General features: G+C 40.6%; 2 protein-coding genes across 6 annotated transcripts; one reads left to right on the forward strand and one right to left on the reverse strand.

Annotated features, from left to right (window-relative positions):
• Positions 1-111: 111 nt before the first annotated feature.
• On the reverse strand, positions 112-14997 carry si:ch211-225b11.4 (thyroid adenoma-associated protein homolog). Of its 3 annotated transcripts, XM_044111050.1 has the most exons (32): positions 14756-14997; positions 14501-14681; positions 14334-14423; positions 13957-13984; positions 13726-13874; positions 13510-13629; positions 13307-13427; positions 12906-13051; positions 12749-12833; positions 12534-12670; positions 11697-11894; positions 10904-11612; positions 10635-10787; positions 10273-10382; positions 10030-10190; positions 9381-9526; positions 9134-9298; positions 8899-9047; positions 8661-8801; positions 7546-7650; positions 7264-7464; positions 7024-7174; positions 6696-6948; positions 5537-5773; positions 5251-5455; positions 4793-4981; positions 3731-3978; positions 3459-3626; positions 3320-3365; positions 3096-3235; positions 2161-2363; positions 112-2038 (listed from the first exon to the last, which is right to left on the reverse strand). In XM_044111050.1, exons 1-32 carry the CDS (start codon positions 14872-14874, stop codon positions 1788-1790), a joined length of 5505 nt encoding a protein of 1834 aa, XP_043966985.1. In that variant the 5' UTR covers positions 14875-14997; the 3' UTR covers positions 112-1787. The 3 variants fall into 3 exon arrangements, with proteins under 3 accessions (XP_043966985.1, XP_043966984.1, XP_043966983.1); XM_044111049.1 differs by having other exon boundaries at positions 3096-3365; positions 9158-9298; positions 14756-14995; XM_044111048.1 differs by having other exon boundaries at positions 3096-3365; positions 14756-14994.
• tctn2 (tectonic family member 2) lies at positions 14772-20579 on the forward strand. 3 transcript variants are annotated; one of them, XM_044111054.1, is made up of 19 exons: positions 14772-14859; positions 15666-15722; positions 15871-15984; positions 16483-16553; positions 16659-16863; positions 16948-17048; positions 17141-17340; positions 17437-17557; positions 17678-17828; positions 17920-17982; positions 18076-18198; positions 18285-18353; positions 18436-18525; positions 18632-18749; positions 18916-19019; positions 19156-19303; positions 19417-19554; positions 19865-19953; positions 20281-20579. In XM_044111054.1, the coding sequence occupies exons 4-19, from the start codon at positions 16545-16547 to the stop codon at positions 20394-20396; spliced, it is 1845 nt and encodes a 614-aa protein (XP_043966989.1). In that variant the 5' UTR covers positions 14772-14859; positions 15666-15722; positions 15871-15984; positions 16483-16544; the 3' UTR covers positions 20397-20579. The 3 variants fall into 3 exon arrangements, with proteins under 3 accessions (XP_043966989.1, XP_043966988.1, XP_043966987.1); XM_044111053.1 differs by lacking the exon at positions 14772-14859 and having other exon boundaries at positions 15541-15722; positions 16659-16860; XM_044111052.1 differs by lacking the exon at positions 14772-14859 and having other exon boundaries at positions 15564-15722.
• The last annotated feature ends 172 nt before the right edge of the window (positions 20580-20751 follow it).

Genomic DNA, 20751 nt, shown 5'->3' on the forward strand with positions numbered 1-20751 from the left:
CCTTCACATTCAAACTGTCTCAAGAATATTCTCTCACATATGTCTGTACTGAGATCTTTTTCAGGGGTTGTATTGCCTTCCATTCTTTAAGGGGGTTGAAGCTGTCAACGATGCATTTCTTAAAAGTCTTTACTGTGACATTTCCAAGACATTGCTTGAGGAAACAATGATGGGTAACATTTTTTAAAAAAGAATGTCTGCTGATATAAATTCATCACTAAAGAGTGATCAGATTACAATCCTTCAGCAACGTCTATTTAGAAAAAAAAAAAAAAAAAACCTTGCACTACAAAACGATTTAAAATTGAACAAACTGAGTTTTACAATATAAATATTTAACAATGTTATTTACTAAGTAACTTGTTGAACCAGTGGAAAAACACTTCATGCTCCAAATGGCACACATATCTTATATACACACACATCATTACAGTGGCTGTTCCCGCTGCACTTGGCCTTTCTCCCTGCTGTCATAGTTAATCAGTAAAGTAGCAGCTTGCTGATACTCCACATACTCTCAGGTAGGAATGCTTTTATCAGGCTAGATGGTCCTTTTTTCCACTTTAAGACAATATGACTCTACCTTCAGGAAATTAAGATTATTCTGAGGAAAGAGGTCAGGTTTCAGTGACAAAAAAAACCCCTTTGTTTTCATGATTCACACTTAATTATTGTCAATCATTCCAAAATTAAACACATTTTGTTGAACCAAAATTTTATATAAAATATCATTAGTAATAAACTTAATCATAGTTCATTCAGTTTTCAATATAAAACATAAATATTTTATATGACAATAAGTTGCTAAAAACAGATACAGGATGCAATTAATCAATTCTTTACCGAAATCTTACATTTTGACAAAAATAAAAGTAAAGTTCCAATAAGGGGCATGGTGGACACTAGATGTGGACCTTAAGGAAATTTCAGGAAACACCTTGGATAAGATTTCTGTATGAATCAATAACCCAGGCTTATTGTCATAGTTGTTGTATAATCCGTGTACACAATGTTGCAACAGATCTTGTGTGCACTGAAAGGAAAGTGAGAAAAAAAACTGAGATAAAGTGCAACATCTTCTGGTTTACAGACAGATTTTGAGCTACTTTCCACATCAACAAAATTTCATTTCTATGACAAGTTCCTACTAAACAGCTACCATTGAAATGTATAAGTTCAACATTTGTGCTTCTTGAATCCTGGTAGTTGTCAGCGGGCTATCTGATGATGTAAGACTGCTCTAAACATGTGGCCTGTTGTGGGTCAACCACCAGATCTCAATCAGATCCCTCGGAACCAGCTCTCTGCTCTCATGTGGTTTAGAAAATGGACACTTATCCAGTCAGAAGGCCTCTAATGGAAAATTAAACCACACATTACACCCCCCACTGGCTGCTAAGCAGGCAATATTTCCAGATGCTGTTGCATTACATCACTGCACCCATGTGAGCCTTGCTACTGTTGCTGCAGAGAGAAGCACAATAACAAGGCAGGGCAAAAACAACCTGGTACTATTATTCTGACTGCAGCTCTCCATTATAACCCCACTGAAACTGAATAAAACTTCAACCACCCAATTCCCAGAGGGTCTCTTCCCATTCTTAGCAAGGAAAGACACCAAAGTAATCTTACCCACTTCGCTCTTACATAAGTTCAAGAAGGGCTGGCGTCTGGCGGCATCATCACCTGCAATCGCCATTTAAGAGTGAAACCATGTGATGTCTGTTCTTCAAATATCAAAAACTAATTTTATCCCAGGTCACACTGGTCCATTCCCCTCTGCTCCCTCACAGTCGTGCCTCTTCCGCAGACACAGTAGCTGTTAAGGCAGGTGTAAAATGAACACCATTCTGAGTGAGAAGAGTGCAAACTGTCTGCAAACGCATCTGCATGCTTAAAGGATCACAGTGATGCTGAGTGCAAGCAGAGGTTTTCAGCAGATGAAGCAGAAAGACAGCTCTGGCGAAGAGGCCCCCCAGGGCACAGTGGAAATGGGGATCCACAAGGAGAGCCAGCCAAGAGGGAGAGAATGTTTCAGCTAGAAAAAAAAAAAAAAGATAAAAAAGTTTTACTTTAACACATAAAAAAGGAAATTCTGTATTGTAGCATTCTTTAATGTTAATGTTCTTCTACTTTAATGCTACATGTATGACAGCGCACCTGGTAGGAGCTGTTCACACTCTGTGAGGTTATCCAGCACCTGGGCAGTATTCCTCTCTGCCCATGCAGCCAGACTCTGTGCCAGAGCAGAGGATTGAGACGATTTCTCAGCCATCTGCAGCAGGTAGGGCAGCATGTGTGCAGACATGACGGAGGGTTCTGCAAACACATTGGCCTCATCCTGTTCATACAGACTGCAACTCCTGCAACAACACGCTGATGATTAATGTTCAGTTGAACAAATACCTCCATATATAAATAATGTGGCTATACTCTGAAAAGTAGAACTACACGTTGAATTTTATGCACCATCTGTCAACTTACAACCACAAGCCTGAATGTATTTTAATGGAACTTTAATTAACTGACCAACACAGATTGGCGACTAATTGTGTTATGAAAGGAAAAAAAAGATAAACAAATATTTGATATTTTAAGAAAAAAAAAATATATATATATATATATATATATATATCATGCTTATGTATTCAGCCCAATTTACTTGGAAAGTTCAGAATAAAGTTCAGTCCAATCAATTGCAATCAGAATTTTCAGTCAGTAAATTAAATGTCGCAAAGGCTGCTGAGGCAGAGGTAACATGACAAACATAAAACTAAAAGTACAATGGGACAACTTGGATCAAGCCATATTAATGTGGTAGAGTGGTCTAGTCAAAGTCCAGACAAGTCTAACTGAGATAAGGTTTAAAAACGGATGTTCACTGATGCTATTCCTCCAATCCAACCGAGTTTGGAAAAAAGACTACACAATTTTGTAATTGAAATATAAATAATACATTGTTTTCAATGTTTTTTTATATCAAAATCCTAAAACAATGACATATATTGTATTCAGTGCCAGACTGAGGTGGTTTAGGGTTATTTTGCAATGTGTGGTTGTAATTTGACAAAGTGTCAAAAAGTTTAATAACACACCCTCTTGCTGGTGAGGCTTCTCTCAGCACTGATCTGAGGTCAGTCTGAGGCAGGTGGGACAGCAGGACCTCCAGCGCACCAGGAGTATCCCAGCATTCCTGCAGCAGCAGGTCCAAGAGGAGCAGCAGAGCTTGGTTTATCTGCATAATGCAGACACTCCTCTGGTTGTTACCTCGTCTTGAATGATGCAGCAAAGAGGCAAAACGGGCAGCTTTCTGTCTCACCTCCTGGCTTTGGTCCTGTAGCAGGTACAGGCCTGTGTTGATCAATCTACACAATAACAAAAAACAAAACAACAAAAACTAAATTTTAACCAGAATCCGTCATTTAAAGCTATCCAACATGATCAGATTTCCTTCACACCGCATCATGATGGCAGGGAGAGAGTTGTGATCTCTGAGGTTGTTGATGAGCGGGAGTCCAGCTGCACAAAGAGCTTCACTGCACACTATCCTGAGGACTTCTGGGGCCTCTGGAGCCTGCTGACACTCCAGGATACTGCACCAACGCTGAAGCATAGATGTCTTCAGGCTTATTAGATAAAAGTCAAAGTTAGAGGAATTTATGTTAATATGGAAGTCTAAAATAAGGACGTGACATGTAACAAAAAAAACAAAAAAAAAACTGTGTAAAACCTGAAATCTGACACATGGGAAAGCAGCAGGCTAGCAGCATGTAGAGCCTGAGAGAGGTACTCTGGTCCACCTTTCTGAATTTCTAGGTCTTGAAGTAATAAATCCAAGCACTCGGACAAATAAAGTTCTGAGTCGGAAAGCGGTTGAGGCAAAGCAGAGCCACCACCCGTCATCACAGAAACCAGAGCTGTGAGGTACGTGGTGCGGTAATCCACGCTGTCGCCCAGCAAAGCGTCCTTCAAGTTTGACTGGAGAAAGAGAACATTTAAAAATTACCTTCACGTGATCAGAAGGCAGGTAATCAATCACACAGGTGCTGCTAAACATGTTACTGGGCGTCATAAACAAACATAAACACATTGCTACAAACAGTAACAGTCATGGACCAGTACTCTGGCCCATGACTGCTACTGTTTGTAGCAGTCATGGGCCATGACTGCAGATAGCCAGTATCACATTTTTCCTTGTCTAAAGAGTCGAGTAAATCTTGAACAGCATGTATGAGTCAGAGTCTTTTTCTTAATGACCTACATGAACTTTTTAACACAAGTAAATACAATCTCCACAAAAGGACTCTTACATTTTTAACTTTGTCACACTGTGTCACGTTAAGACCACACACCTCAATCAGTTTTATTAGGATTCTGTGTGTTGACCAATTTATCCTCTTTTCCTCCGATAGCTCTGATTCAAAATCAAAGATATGTGGCGTCTGCATCACTTCCCCAGGTAAAGGTCCAGGTTCCCACACCATGATACTGTCACCACTATGCTACAGAAAGGCGTGTGCAGCACGATGTGCAGCAACATTTCCATCACATCATTTTTAAAGAACAGGGTTTTTTACACTATGATTTAATTACTCATTCTTCTTTGGGAAAAATCAGTTAGATAAGATTTTATTTAAGGGTGTCAGAGTGTAGGAGGGCGGTTACAGGTGAATGCCACGCCTTTTCTATTGTGAATCTAGAAAAAAATTGCCTTTACATCCTAAAGTGCTAGACTATTTTTTTTAAAGCTTGTCTTTGAGTTAAAGTTGTTGGGAGTGTCTCTGTGCCTTACCTGCAACACCCTCTGGATCACTTCTTTCGAGTCAATTTGCTGCCAGTCCTGGCTGTCCAGCAACCATGTGACCAGTGAGAGCCTCAGCTCAGGGGAGGCTGCAGAAAAACTCTCCCAAGTTTGACAAGCCCACTTTGGATCTGCACAGAGGAAGTGAAGGGCTTGCTGATGGAAAGATGACAAGCCAACCTGTAGAGAACAAAGTTAAAAGTAAAGAATGATTGAAATCTGTCAGACTGTAATTGGTATCCTCATTTAAAGGTAAAGGTAAACATAATTTGATTCATATACATAGCACATTTTCAGCAACAGGGCAGTTCAAGGTGCTTGCTGAATGGTGTCAGAAATCTACTTTAGCTCAACAGGGGCACATGCTTGTTTGTTTTAAAACCGGTTTTTGAAGTCCTTTGCAAACAACATAAAGCACACACAGTGTCTCATATGCAGTTGTCACACACCTGAAGACCCTGCTGAGGCGTGTGAAGATCATGCATAAGTCTGTCACTGAGCTGCAACAGGAAAGTCTCGCAGGAATATCTTCTCAGGGAGCCAGCCACACTGAGGTACACTGCTCTCACCAGGGGGCAGCACTGAGCCATGGTCCCCAGCCACATTGAAGAATGGATTCTGTTCACCACTTCACGCAGGTCGTCAGAAAGGACACTATAGACACAAACACGGCAGAGTTTCAAAGTCAGGAAGTTACTGATGAATATTTAAGCGCCTCCTTTATTCCAGTCCCACCTGTCTGAGCAGAGGGCTCGGTCCAGTAAGGCCTTCATCTGTAGCAGCTGGCCATGGAGCCGGTTGTGGTTGCAGGACTCCTGCGGACCAGGGAGCTGAGAGGTCAGCTTTAGAAGGAGGTCAAAGTACACTGAAGGGGGTGTCATGGCAACCAGAGCTTTGGAGGCCATTACTCTGACACTATAAATGGGACTGGCAGATAGCTGGAGTAACGGAGACAGGAAGTCCAACAACGTTCTGCCAGAGGAAACACATGAGGATATGTACACTCAGTCACATAAACAACGAGTTTAAAAGAGGAACAGATGCAGAATAATATCATTTAATGTGTTGGAAAATAATTCACAGTTGGAAATTATGTTTTATTGAATTGTTGCAATGAATACCAAAGCAACAAAACCTTTCACTGACTGGAAACTGAGATGTTACTCTTAGTACTTTCCAAATAAAATAAAATGAGGCAGCACTTTTAAAAGGTCACTACCTGGCATGCCACATTCCATTTCTAATGTACAAAACTTTATAAAATAAAAACCCTGATTTGCTTAATCTGAACAAAACACAGGTAGCAAAGTAATACTGATCTTACATTTAATTAAAAAATGAATTTTTATCCTAAATGTCCAAAATGTTTTTAGCATCTCCTGTCCTAGCAGTTTGGAAAGTTTGGTGTGTGTGGTTGCCTAACAGTGTCAGGGCTGATTCGCTCTACATAAGAGGAGGATGAGAGATGCGTGTCTGCTGCCAAAACTGAACGGAGCAAATGAGTGGCATTGTAAATCCCATCTGGTTCTGGTAAAGTCAGGTTTAAAAAACTTAAGTCTGAATATCAATTTACCTCCAAAGGGTCCAAAATCGCTAAAATGCACATCTACTATTTTTATTTTGGGCTATACAAGATATATTTATAGGACTTAATGTCTTTTAACATTTATTCATCTATTTGCATTCATCTGTGTTAACTCCCAAGAAATCAGATAATTGTTGTAAAATCTTGGGCTTTGCTCTCAGCAGCTCAGATTTATACTGGCTTTGCACTGAACTAGCTACAATAAGCAAAGGAACTGATAAGTTTAGAAAATGTGGTTAAAATGAGTAGTTCTTACTATAGAAGATCTATTTAACTAGATTGATCAGTCAAAAGGTCTGTAAGCCTTACTCTGATGAGTCTTGTACGCCAGGCTGGAGTTGGGCCAGCAGAGTTAGGATCGGGTAGAGTGAGGGCTGCAGATGCAACTTGGCCCCAGCGGCTGGCCTATGGAGGTCTTGCGCCGCCCCTCTCAGCTCGCCCAGGAGGAAAGCTTGAAGCATAGGGTAGTGAAAGAAGAAGGCAGCAGGGGACATGCTGTGTTGCGTGGGGCCAGCCTCCACACTGCTGGACCGCTGGCCAAGCATTCGAGAGCAAAGAGAGCCTAGAGGAGGACGTGCAGGTTAATTCAGAGCAGAATTTTCATATCGAACAGGCAGTATATGAGCTTCTGACTCACTGTAAAGTTGCAGTGCAGCATTCCTCATGGCCCAGCATGGAGATCGGAGCAGAGTCAGAGACAAGACGGCTACAGCAGGAGCAAACTGAAGAACAGCTGTCCCCAAACCTGCGCCACGCACCAACGCCTGCAGAGTGTGAACCGCACATACCTGTGCACAAAATGACAATGAGGTCATCACAATCGATCCGATTCTTTAAGAGCAGCACCAACCAGATAGCGGTTGCAGAATCAACACACCTGTGGGAGGTCCAGGGTTTGGTCCCAGCTCTCATCGAGGGGACGTCTGGCGGTGTCCAGCAGGGTTTGCATACTGAGCGCTAACAGCGGCCTCGCCTTACTGACCTCCTCTGATGAGAGAACGCTCAGGATCAGCATGGGCAGCCCTGCAGCCCGTCGGGTCACAGACGTAGAGCCAGGGCACTGAACAACCTGCAGTCCCTGGAATGACATTAGAAAGTAATAAGTCTGCACATCAGCAGTTGTCTTTTATTAGTTAAAAAGAAAACTAAAATTACTTACATCTTTCAGCATTTGGGCAGGAATGTCCTTGAGGTCTGAATCACTGCTGTTCAGCAGAGAAGTACAGAACTTTGTGAAGCCTAAACCGCAGCCCTCTACTGCCCCCTGGTGAGAACAGAAACGTGTTTACAGGAAACCAGTGTAAGTTTAAGTTTAAATGAAGTGGTTGCTGAAAGATTACACACAATTATGATTGGCATGAAATTCTGAATAATATTTGTTTTTTGTTGAGTTATTCAAATCATGTTTTCTCCAGGGTGGAGTTATTTAACAAAGAGAGCTACTTTTGACAGGTAAAGTTGAAAAACAATTTTGTTATCAACGTAAATTGTTCAATAAATGACGCTAGAAAAATTGTGAGGAACTCAGTGGAGAGCTGGGCGGATAAAAGAGCTGAGCTCAACTGATATTTGCCTAGTGCTGAAATGTTTTACAGTCAGGCAAAACAAACACTGAGCTGGGTTGAATCACAGTGAAGGAAGTGAGTTTGGAGGAGTCGAGATGAGACTCTAAAACTGGTAACAGTGCACTAATGGTTACTTATAAATCCATTAAAAGAAATCCAGACTGGAAAATGTACAGAAACTAAAAAATGGGTAAAGTTAACAAGAACAGTTAGAAACACAAACTAAGAAGTAAAAAAAAAAACTGAAAAAAATTGGATCACAGCTAACATCTGTTTTCATGCTAGATTTAAGTCAAACAGTAAAAATATGTTTTTAACCCAGATTTAAAATCAGTATATTAATGTACCTAAATAATGGCAATGTGAAAACACATAGGGAGGCTGGTAGAAGTAGCGAGTTATTTAGGGCCACTTTGGAAGGTCTTCGGAGCCACATGTGACCATCTGAGTAATAGCTGGTTAAAAAAAATAACTTAGTTACAGACATTTAACTAAACATCTCTATATTTGAGTCGGTCTCAATGTGGGGATTAGAGGAAATTTATTATAAAATCAAAGTTATGCATTCAATTGCTTGTAAAAAAGAAAATCACAGAAGTTGTTTGTTGAATTTAATCCTCCCAACCTAAAAAAACCCAGTAAAATAAATTATTAAAACCTTAACATTTTTGACCATTGACTTGAACTGTGTATTTTGAAAATAACATACCCAGTGGCGGCATTTTAGAAGAATATCCTTGAATACGTCTGAAGCCCTCATTAAATCCTGTTTAGTTAGAAGACACTCAGAATGTTTCTTGGATTCTTCCAGAACTTTCTCCACCAATGAACCTAAAAATATTCCCGTTTCCTGGTGCAAAGATGTGGAAAAGAAACACAGGTGAGTTTTCCCATGCTCTAATAAAGACTGATGCTGAGGAAGGGAATCTAAATGGTGCATGTCTCACCTTTAGAGAGACCCAGCAGCAGGTGAGGACAAGGCTGTGCTCTTCAGACAGCAGGACACACTCCTCCTCGTCTATTTGGCCACCTCCAGACTGTTGGGATATCAGAGAGCTGATGGCGTTTCCCATGTCACAAAAGGACGGGGGAGCATCTAAGAGACAAAAAGCAATTCAGTTTCCAATGTTAACAAAAGTATCTAAACGGAGATTTCACTGTTCGTTAAGACTGCTTGATTACATTTTTCAGAGACACGAGCCTCACAATCTCCATGCAGAATCGCGAGCAGCAGCAGAGAAATATTCTCCAGCAGATCCAACAACTTGGTCACCAGACTGCGGTCAAGTGTTGTATAGATATCATCAGCTCCTTCAAGTAAACACCTTTGAAGAGCGCACAACACTCCTGAAACATAAAAAAAGGGATTCAGAGGATTGATATAAAGAAAAAAAAAGATTTTCTGTCATCATCAATGTGAATGAATCACCATGTATAGGCTTGGTTCTGGCAGAGAGCATCATGTCTGCTTTGGCTGTCAGATGATGCTCCTCTAGCTCCTTCAGCAGGACTCTGACTACACACAGGTTCCTTCCAGTGTTGGCAGTACAGCTCAAACTACACCGATGTCCTGATCTACATGAAGAACAGTCGATACTGTCATCACCCAAACATACCACCATTGCAGTCGAATAATATTTACACCTCTGAGTTTTTTCCATATTTTGTTCTGTTAGAAACACAGGTTTCAGTGTTCATTATTGATATAAATTGAGCACAAAGTTGTGTGAAACAGTGATATGGAGTGACGGACAGTTTCTAAAACAAAATGGGTTCACATACAGACATTCATCCATTTATTGTCTATAAACCTTGAAAGGAAAAGGAAATAAAACTGAACAGAACTAGAGACCTTCTTGACATTGACACCACTAATCAAAATCCAGTGCAACCTCCCGCCTTCAGGAGGGTTGAACACATTCGCATGCCACACATTTCAGATTCACAATTATGCTCCAAATTGTATTTGTCTTCCACATAAAATCCTCGAATTTCAACATTTGTTGTGAAGGGAAAAAAAAGCTAAAGGCATGCAATTAATTTTACAAGATGAGGGCACGAGAGGAGGTGAGACCTACTTTTGGAGGAACATCTTCATCATGAGCGCTCCCATCTGAGCCTCCTGCACACGTGGGCTGCGCAGAAGTTGCATACTCCTCGTCTCCAGGACTTCCGCGATATCAGCAGGGAAACTGGGAGGGAAAAATCTCAACAACAAGCAAGCCGAGAGCTCCCGGATCTAAAGGAAAGAACAACTCTTGTGTTATATTTCAGCCAGTTTAGACAAAGAGACACACCTGGCTCCACTCAGAAAACCAAACCTCATTTGTAGAATCCTCTAGACAACTGATAAGAAGCAGCTGCTTGGTTCTGCAGAAGAAATTCCACTGTCCTCTCTGTCTGGCACATTCAATAAGAAGTCCTATATTTGCTGTAATTATAACCAGTTTCATCATTAAAGAGATGAAAGATACAGAGATAAGGCTCAGGTGAGCCACACTTATCTTTTTTTCTTTAAAACAAAGCATTCACATCTTTGTGCTTTTTTTAATACTCAAGATCCTGTTAAGAAACATTGAAGTTTGTGTTTGCAACGTAACCAAACATTGGTTCAATGGGTATGAATACTTCATTATACTTGAGTAAAAACATCTGTTGCTCCGTGTTGTTTTTAATGTCTCACCCGGTGGCTGTCCCTTCTTTTTGTTGGGGCTCCAGGTATCTGTGCACGTTTCCAGGACTGCAGACAACAACAACAGCGCCGTCTTCTTCCTTTGATAGCTGTGTCCAGGTGACAGAAAGCTGTATGGAAGCTCGCCTAACCACTCCACAAAGCCTGTGTGACATAAAGAATATCTTTTCTGAACAGAGAATACAAAACTAAAAAATCCAAAGAAAAAAAAAAAAAAAAATCCGGAGCAAAACATTTATCATCTCTTTTTTCCTCCTCACCAATCCCTTGCTCCAGAACATCCTTTCTGCTTTTATGGCTGACATCTTCTTTCTTTTTGCCCTTGACTCCTCTGATGTGTGCCAGGCAGCCATCTCTGATACGAACCAGAAACCTTCTCACCGCCGCCTGAAGGTGCTGCCGAAAAGGTGAGGACTCGCAATTCAGATTCTGGGGGATAAACTCCTTCAGTATTGTGATCTCCTCTGCAGAGGGGACATCTCTAGTTTTTGGACTGCAGCAGAGCAGGTTGAGGGCAGCCAGGCGCACTTTGTCATCTGCAGACCCGAGAGCCAGCTGCAGGGTTTTAAAGGTGGAGCTCCCATGCAGAGCCCAGGGAGAACAGCCGCTGATGGCTCGGTAGGAGCTCAGGACGCACGCCCAGGCGTGCAGGTGGCCTGGCTTGTGGGGGTTTAGGGAGGCCAGCAGGTGATGCACAGCCGAGGGGAAAACCTGGAAGGTGCAGGGCAGTAAATGTGTTGAGCTGTTGGTCTGTAGGAGAGTCACTTCAGATGTTAGAGCCTCCAAGAGGAGAGGCTGCCAGCTGTTCGCCCAGCGCCCGGCCAGGTCCACTTCAGTAAGTGAGGCAGGAAGCTCCCGCCTCTGCTGCTGGATCAGACATTTATAAAACTCTGAGCCACACGGGGACAGATGATTGGTTGATAGGCACTTCAGGATATGGTGAGATACTTCAGTGTATTGATTCAGCACCTACAGAGACACAGCCAAACATCTGGGTCACAGAAAGTAAAAGTAACAACGTTATAAAGAATATAACAGCTATTACGCGCTCACCAGCTCAGCTCCCACATGAGGCAGCAGAGCACAAAGGCGATGGTATTTGGCTTTGGCCTCCCAGGGTAGTTTCAATAATCGTTCAAGCAGGGTAAAATAAAAAGCCTTGCTGGTGTCACAGAACTGCTCAGAGTCCAAGGCATAAAGTTTCAGCAACAGAGTAAAGGCACTGCTCGCAAACTCAGGCACCCCTTCCACCTGCCAAAACAGAAACACACATGAAAAACATTTTTTAAAAACCCAACATAAAAACCCTTTAAACTGTGTGTTTTTTAATGGACGCAGCATTTCTTTGCCCCATTGTAAATATGTGTAAAAACTCCTCAGATAAACTAATCCTTTTTGCAGTAGCATAAGCTCACACTTAAAAATTTCACAGTGACCTGTGGAGATTTTTTTACCTCCTTTCCTGATATATGTTCCAATGGTAATGAAAAAAAGCCTTAGCAAAAATATAGTCACAAACACAGTTATCAGTCTGAAAAGTTGCATTAAGTAGCACAACTGTACATATAAACAACACAACAATTGTGTCAATAAATCATATTTTAAAGTTTAAAGCAGGGTTTACTTGTTTTCTCCTTCAACCAGCTTGAATTTCGAAGTAACAATTCAAACCACACTGTCAGTTTCTGGGGATTGCAATCAATATCAGTTATTCTTAATATCACAAGATAAATTTCAATGTGGTGAAGTTCCTACCAGCATACAGTGGAAACAAGAAACAAATGCACCTCTAATAAAAATATTCAATCACTTAGCCAGAAAGCTTAATGTGCAACCAAATGCCAATCATTGTGTGTTCCTTCAGAGTATGAGTCAATGTCAGTGACTCACTGGGCTTTCTGCATTGGTCCAGATAATGTGTGTAAGCTGCTGCAGCAGCCTGCTGTCGTCAGGCAGGAGACGGGCGCCGGTCATCCTCCACAGGTCCGTCACACATTCCTTCACTCTCTTCAGCCACATTGTTAACACTGCAACAACATTTTGGGTTTTTGGCAGAAAGCAGAGCCAGTCAAAGACACTAAGCAAGCATTTTGGAGTTCACTCACCCTCAAAGGCAAAGTAGCGACTATCCTGCTTCTCCTCACACAGTGCATAAACAAGAGGAAACAAACCTTCCAGCAGCAAACAGGCCTGAGAAACAAGATTATATCGATACAATGTGTGGAAAAATCCCAACGTGTGCTCCACACAAACTTTCTCTACCTGTGTGGTGTCGTGGCTTGGACTTAGTAAGATGTGAGGTCGACAGCAGGTGAGGAGGCCTCTGCTCACAGCCAGCCGGTCCACTCTGTCCTTCCCCACAGGGTCACATGTCACCTGCAGGACCCCCACAGTCAACTGGCAGGGCTCTGAGAGGCAGCACAAGAAAAACATCTCAAGTCAGAAAAAAAAAGTCAAAATACAATTTATCACTATGTAGTGGGAGCAAGAGAGGTGGATTTTAAGATTTTTTTAAAAAAAAGGAAAATAAAAATGCCTTAATAATTTGAACTCAAACCAGTAACAGTTTTCATTTTATGTTCCTAATTGTTCCCATAATTTATTGTGTTTAAATACCACTGTATGACAGGTTCAAAGGGTATGATGCTGCAGGTGTTACGTACGTGGATGAGAGACCTGCAGCAGATTCCAGGCTGCAGCTCCAGCGGCTGTACTCTCGGATGCAGTGTTGATCAGCATCGCCACTGCTGTGCCCGCCAAAAGACGCGTGTCCCTGTTGCAGCACTGCACAACAGGACACATAAGCAGCTTTCAGCACTTGTTTGTCATCTAGCAGACGATAAATTTGCTTTGAAAGAAAACACACCTGTCCAAGTATGTCAATAAGAGCCTGCAGAATCCTCTGCACTGCTTCTTTACTGTGGTTTTCTTCCCACACCAGAGGAGCAACTTCATTGGGCAACAGCTGAAACACTTGAAGACACACCTGCAGCCATGAATGTTCACATGTTGGAAATAAAGTTACAATTGTTTTATAATGGCTGTCCTTGATAGGTATTCCTGATGCACGTTTCATTTGTACCTTGACAGTAATATAACAGATCGGCCCATCTCTCTGAGATTCCTCCTGTAGCACAGCAGGAAAGGAGTCAGATACTCTCTGCAGCATTGGCATGAAGGATTCTCGCCAAACCTCTCGACCAACTACACTGTCCTCCAGGTACATGCATGCTAAAATTATGGAGAAATAATTAAAACGTCTACACATTGGATCTGTGACATACTGAAATAATGTAAGCATCAGTGAACCCACCTCTCTGCAAATCCTCCAACGAGAGAACCTGGAAAAAAAGACAAAGTCAAATCATTTCCAAGACCGACATTGAAGTGATCATTCACATTTTGACACATTACAGCCAAGTTTTTTTATTGGTATTTTATGTAACATATCAACAAAAAGTCATGCATAATTGGAAAGAGGAAATGAAGTAACATTTTGTTTTCAAAAAATTTATTAATTTTATTTATTTCATTTTATTTTAGTAAAATAATAATCCGCCAATATTAAAAACCTGTTTCTCAAAGGAATCCAGGACAAGATGCATCAACAGTCCAAGAGGTACAGCAAAAGCATGAATGCAAAGAGTATGATTGCAAAGGGTAACTAAACACAAAGTAAGGTTTCTGTACCTGATCACTGTGGACTATAGCATGAAAACTATGGAGAGTCTCCTTATAAACCAGTTTGTGGTCCACCTTTGCTGCCAAAAGCTGCAGCATCTGTGAAGCAGAAGTTTTCATTACATCACAGTTCTTCCACACCATTTTACAGTGAAAAGGGAATCTGTGGAGCTCACCTGGTCCACCTTACGACAGGCTGTAGAGATGCTGACCATCTCCAGCTGCAGGGATAAGAGGAGTCTGACCAGAAGCAGGAGCTGCTCTTCCTCCAAACCACGAAGCTGTGACTCTGGGATCTGCCTCAGCAGCTGGGCTGCCTCCTCCAAACTGCGCTCTGTGCTCCTTTTAACGCTGCTCCTGTCCGTGCAAACAAATTGCCTTTTTATTACAGAACCGACGGCGCATGTGCACTTAAAAACAGCTTAACAAACCTGGAGGATTCAGACAGTTTATCGACAAACAGCTGGAGGGTCTGGCAGCCATTTTCAGGTGTTGAATCTCCAGTGACGAAGCAGTCCTGAAGACTTTTTATCAGGTTTTCAAACGGCATTGTAACTTTTACTCCTGAATGCAGATACCCGCTGTTGACATATTACTGAAAGCACGTTTCTGTTTACTACTGAAAAACTTCTTCTTCTACGAATTAGTGGTGATCACGGTAGCGATATGCTGCCGTCTAGAGGCTGTGGGATCTAACGTGACTGAGATAAAACTAACAGTCAATTGTATGTAACCTTTATGGCCTAATAAATTACCAATAACGTTAAGTAGATAGTTTTCGGATATTCTGCATAGAATATCCACCTTTAGGAACTTTTATTGCCAAATTTATTAACATTGCTCTGCTGTGTATTTGTTGCTGACAACAAGTATTAAACAATCTTTTATATCTTCTTTAGTGTGTGGCTTTCCGCAAATTCTGGACTGACATTATATTTAAAGTTTCAGCTGAAAACAACAATGGGCTTTTAGTAACATTTTAAAATAGATTTTTTTATATACATTCACAATTATCAAGAAAGGTCTAGAGGAAGGCAAATTTTATACATTGTGTACGATGTTAGAATGATTTTGTTATCATTTTTGAAAACGTTTTTATTCAGCAGGAAGCTAGAAATCATTTGGGAAATTTCCCGGTAGATTCATGACACTGACTTGAGCAAATGAGGTCGCTGTTGTGTACTTTACTCACAGCTTAGATTTGTGTTTTCTCAGAAGAAGAAGGCTTTTCGGCCGTGATTGGTTAACACTCTGTTGCTAGGACACCTCACAGAGTTTACAAATGTCCAAGGTATAATAGCGAAATGACTAATATCGGTGTACTTTCTGCGTCTATTTCAGGCCGGACTTCATTCATCTTATTCATCGTCAGTTTTGTCCGCCCTCAGAACGCTCTGGGTAAGATCTTTCTACGTAATTCGCCTCAAAGTTATAGTTTTGCGTTAAAAGTACGCTACGTTTCGCACAGGAACTAGCTAAAACTCATTTTATCTCACACAGATGGCTGGAACTGTAACTAAAGAGTAATTGCATTTTTCATTCATAGTTTTTCAGCCGTCGTTTCTTATCTCCAACGGACCAAAAGTCTCTGCATTTCTGCTGGGAAACACATCAAGGATCTCACTGAATCTGAAGACGGTTTCTGTTTCCGTTACAACAGGTAGGAAAAAAAGACAAAACACCCCACAAAACATTTACTTGTTGTTGATGGAATAGTTTGGTTTTCAGTTTAGCTTGACCAGAAAAGAAAATATAGATTTTGTGCAGTGCCTTGTAATTGTAAATATTCATATATCCTTTTACTTTTACAATGATGTACCATAATGTCTTTTTTTTATTGGAATTTATTGTGATTGACCAATATAAAGTAACCCATAATTATGAACAAAAAGAAAAATGACATTAAAGGTCTATTCTAGTAGAAGAACCTACTTTTATCTACGGTACTTCCCACCATTGTAACTCTGGCTGAAAGTTTAGGTTCACTGTCCTGCAGTAAAGTGAACATCTGTCCTGGTTCAGAGTCTTCTGGAGTTCCTCTTTTAGGATTACTCTAAATTTAACTCCATCCTTCTCTCCATGAACAATGACCAGATATCACTGCTGAAAAAAAGCCTCCAAGCAGCATGGATTGTAAAAACATGATTATCTTTCACAGGAAACATTGGTTCACCATCATGTGTAACAGAAGCAACACGGTGGGCACTCACAACTGAGCAAATGGGAAAGGTACAAAAGCCCATCAACTTTACTCAGCCACTGCATATATAGACAAAATAACTTATAAAATTCACCTCTTGTTTATACTCATATCAATTTAATTCTGCCTCCCAGAGTGCTATTCGTGTTCAGCTGACACTGAATCATAGCCTGCATTTGTGTGGTGAGAATGAAACGAGTGCTGACTGCTGTCCGAAACGGCAGTGTGTTCTGGAAACTCTTCAGGTGTCCGCCTGCCTTGGAAGCAGACCCCAGGCGTCATTGCTGATCCAAGCCACCATAAACGCTCGGTTGTTTCCTCCTCATGCAGGACCTGGTGGTTTGAATTAAGCCTTTCTCATCATAATGTGAAATGAGATCTTTAAAAGCAGCTTGTTTTCTAAGAGTCGAATGTTCATTTCAGATAATAACACAGTATTTCCAAACCAAGTGTACCAACCTCTTGGTGTTTGTCCATGTGACCTGACATCCAGAGCATGTGATGTACGGTGCTGTTGTGACCAGGTATTAGTTTTTATTATAGGAATTTAATAAACATAATTAGTCAAATGTGTTCGTTTTCTCTTCTAAATCTTCTTATTTGTGTTTTCTACCAGGACTGTTCCAATGAAGATCTAAAGATTTTTGCGTCCCACTGTCTGCTAGGACCCTTTGGGGGACAGGTCTCCCCTGCTCCAGATTTCCAGTGCTCTGTGCATTCTGCTGAAAACACTCCAGACTGGTTTCCATTTTTATGTGTCACTTCTCCACCTGAAAACAACCCCTTCCTGGGTCTCTTCTATCAAGGAGACACAATGTGAGAATATTTTTCATTAAAGTTTATTTTTGGTTTGTATTTTTTATTTTATTCAGTAATTTTTGTGCTACATTTTTTTTCACTCTCCTGGTGTAGTGCACCCAGGCCTGGCCCATCCTTCCAAGAGCCTGTGCTGTCTGCTCCAAAGCCATTTACTCCTTATATTCAGGGAAGTCCTGTTGTCACATCCGATGATAGATACTTCACTATACCTCAGGTTGGTTGCATTAGTGTCACCTTTAGTTTTTATTTTTTGTAGCAATTTTAGTTGTATTCTTTTATTTTTTCTTGTCAGACTTACAACTAATAACACTTTATATGCGTTTTTGTTTTTCAGATGGTCCTGGGACGGTGCTCTAGTGCTCCTGTGGCCTTTCTGCAAAATTTCAAAGTAGAGTGTATAACTCGCTTTCACTCATGCCCAACTGGTTCTCCCTTAAAAACGCTGCAAGAAGATTTGAGCGTTGACGTGCTGAATGGGCACGGCGGTGGGTCTTACCTGCTTACATAATTAAAGCAGTGTTTTGATGTGCTTTGACACTTTTTGAGCGCAAGTATGTGTGGGTTTTTTTTAACCAGGTGTTGTGAAGGTAAATTTAACTGATGACAAGACCCCTGATTTGTTCCTTTCAAGTGGTCAAGGTGATTTTATTTATATGTAGACTTTAATCACTAAAACAAATAAACTGGCTCTGTCTAACATCTAACTTAAAATGGGTTTATATTTATCTCTAGGTGAGAGGCTGAGGTGTGAGGATATGACCTTAGCACTAGATTACAAATTCTACTGGAAAGAAAATGGCATCACCAATATCTCACTGACTCGCACTGTTGGGACAGTTATCTCAAATGGAAATTGTAAGTCTTGTGAAACTCTTTATTTTTCAAAGTTAAAGTCTTGTTTTATAGGGGTGACTTATTCTGCTGTCCTGTCCTCTAAACAGTGACTACAAGATATTCTGTTGTGTTTCTAAATGGAGAATCTATGGCCGAGCCCAACTCAGGAAACCCAGGTGAGAGACAATCTTTTTTTTTTTTTTTTCAGTTGTTGAGGTTACTACTCTTACGGAGGATTATACCAATTTCACATGACAGGTTATCAAGTGGGACGACCTGTTATTGCTGGCATTCTGGTCAATAATACAGAGTTAATAGAGAGGACACCAATCAATGTTTGGAAACCAGGTAAAATCTCTGTAGTAATGGTTTTGATGAATGTTTATTAACACTTAAGTCATGCACATTTCACACCTTATACTTTATCCTCCCTGTTTTCTGTTCTGGTTGATAGTGGGTGATGGTCTCTGTTCCACTGACAGCATGAAGCCAGTTGTGTTTGGGGAGAATTCAACTTCAGGTTGCTTGCTGCCTATCGGGATGCAAAATATGACTCAGTGTGATCTTCTGAGGTTGGCTGCTCACCATGATTCTTTACCTTTAGTTGATATGTAACTACAGTGCCTTGTAAACATATGCATACACTTGGACTCCCCCTCATTTTGTCACTTTATGAACACAAACTATGAAATACATATGTATTACAGCAACTGATGTCATGTTTCTTTCATGTTTTAGAGAGACTGTTGCTGCTCTGCAGAGTTCTCTGACCACAGCGGCATATGTAGCACAGCGTGGTAACCCAGATCTTACAACTATGACAGACTGGCTGAACATAAGCTGTAAGTAGGTTAATAGAGAAGCAAATTCTTCTTGTAAATCAACTCATAAGTTATTTAGCTTTCACCTACATTTGCCTTGTTGTTTTGTGCCAGATAGATATTCTAACAAACTATTTATTACACAAATCTAATGCAGTTGTGACACCAAACTCAAGCACAGCGATGAACAACAATTCATGTGTGTGCAGCGATATTCCATTTCATCAACACATCAGTGTTTGGAGCCTCACCACCAGCCTGGTAGATGGAATACCCCAAAGAGAAATCCAAGCTTTAGAAATCAGGTATTAGATAATTAGCTACAGCAACATAGCTTGCTTTTAGTCTTTGTAAATCTTTGTGTGGTATATTCTTAACGTAACAAGTATTTATAACCAAATTCTGTTTGTGTTTGAAGTTATGGCATGTCTACTTGGGCTCTGGATTGTAGGGGAGGTAGCATCTCTGTATGTGAGGACCCAGAAAAAAGACAGTTGTTCCCAATCATCTCTTCAGTCACCTTTTTTGACATCGATACAGGACCAGCCAAAACCAGGCGCGTACAGTTTTAAAAAGGCTGTTTATTCAGATCAGGGGTCTCAAACTCCTGTCCTCGAGGGCCGCAGTCCTGCAACGTTTAGATTTGCCTCTGCTGTACCACACCTGAATAGAATAATTAGGTCATTAGCAAGGCTCTGGAGAACTGATGTACACAAGAAGGAGGTAATTAAGCCATTTCATTCCAGTGTTTTGTACCTATGGCACATCTAAAAGCTGCGGGACAGCGAACCTCAAGGACTGGAGTTTGAAACCCCTGGTTTAGATACATAATCAATTTGTTGACAAGGTGTATTTTTTTATTCTAGGTTTCAGATCAACTTCACAGAGTATGACTGTGACAGGAATGATGTGTGTTGGCCTGAGCTCGCCTTTCCCTTCACCAGATATTATACAGGTAGGAATGTAGTCTGTCCTGGTAAGAGATGGTGTGAATGTTAACCTTCCTACTGTAAATAATTTGTTATTCAAGAGCTTGGCTTAATAATGCTGTTATAATGCAATTATAAATTACTATAAGATGAGGTTAAAATTTGATCAAGATGATAATGTCCATCACTATTTCCGAAAATAATTTTGACTGTAAATAAATGTAAAAAGCACAGTGTGACATTTTTACTGTGTAGTGTTTTTACCAATTAGTATTACACCAAAAGAGCAGATCGCAGAGTGAATAAAGTTATGACAGTTCTGTAATAACATGTTTTACCCTTCTTTGTCACAGGTGAACCTTTTTTCATGTCGTTGGCCAAAGGGATGATTTTAGTTTTCATGTTTATTACTGCAGCAATTCTTGGAACTCCATGGAGACAAATAAGACAGGCCTGGCACAATTTTTGACTCCGATATTTAGAAAATTTAATGGATGAGTTTCAGGTAAATCAGCAAAAGTGCAAAATACTAAATAGTCTGAAATGCTGTGTATTTTTCTATAAATATTAATTTTATAAATGTGGACATGTTCTATTTATGCACTTAAAGTGTATTTGCATATTTTTGTAATAAAGATATTTTTAAAAATGTTTTCAAAGCATAGTAATGATACTTCCTTTTAAAAAAATGCATACCTTCTTGTTCTGTCCTGCATTTCTGATCCGGCCCCTTATTTGCCATAGCGTTTGCAATGGATCAGTATGCCCAGTTCTGATTCACTGGTTTTTGTGGATCAGAATTTTTGTTTATCTGGAACTCAACT

This window comes from Gambusia affinis, linkage group LG03 (genome assembly GCF_019740435.1).
Source record: "Gambusia affinis linkage group LG03, SWU_Gaff_1.0, whole genome shotgun sequence".
Classification (NCBI taxonomy): Eukaryota; Metazoa; Chordata; class Actinopteri; order Cyprinodontiformes; family Poeciliidae; genus Gambusia; species Gambusia affinis.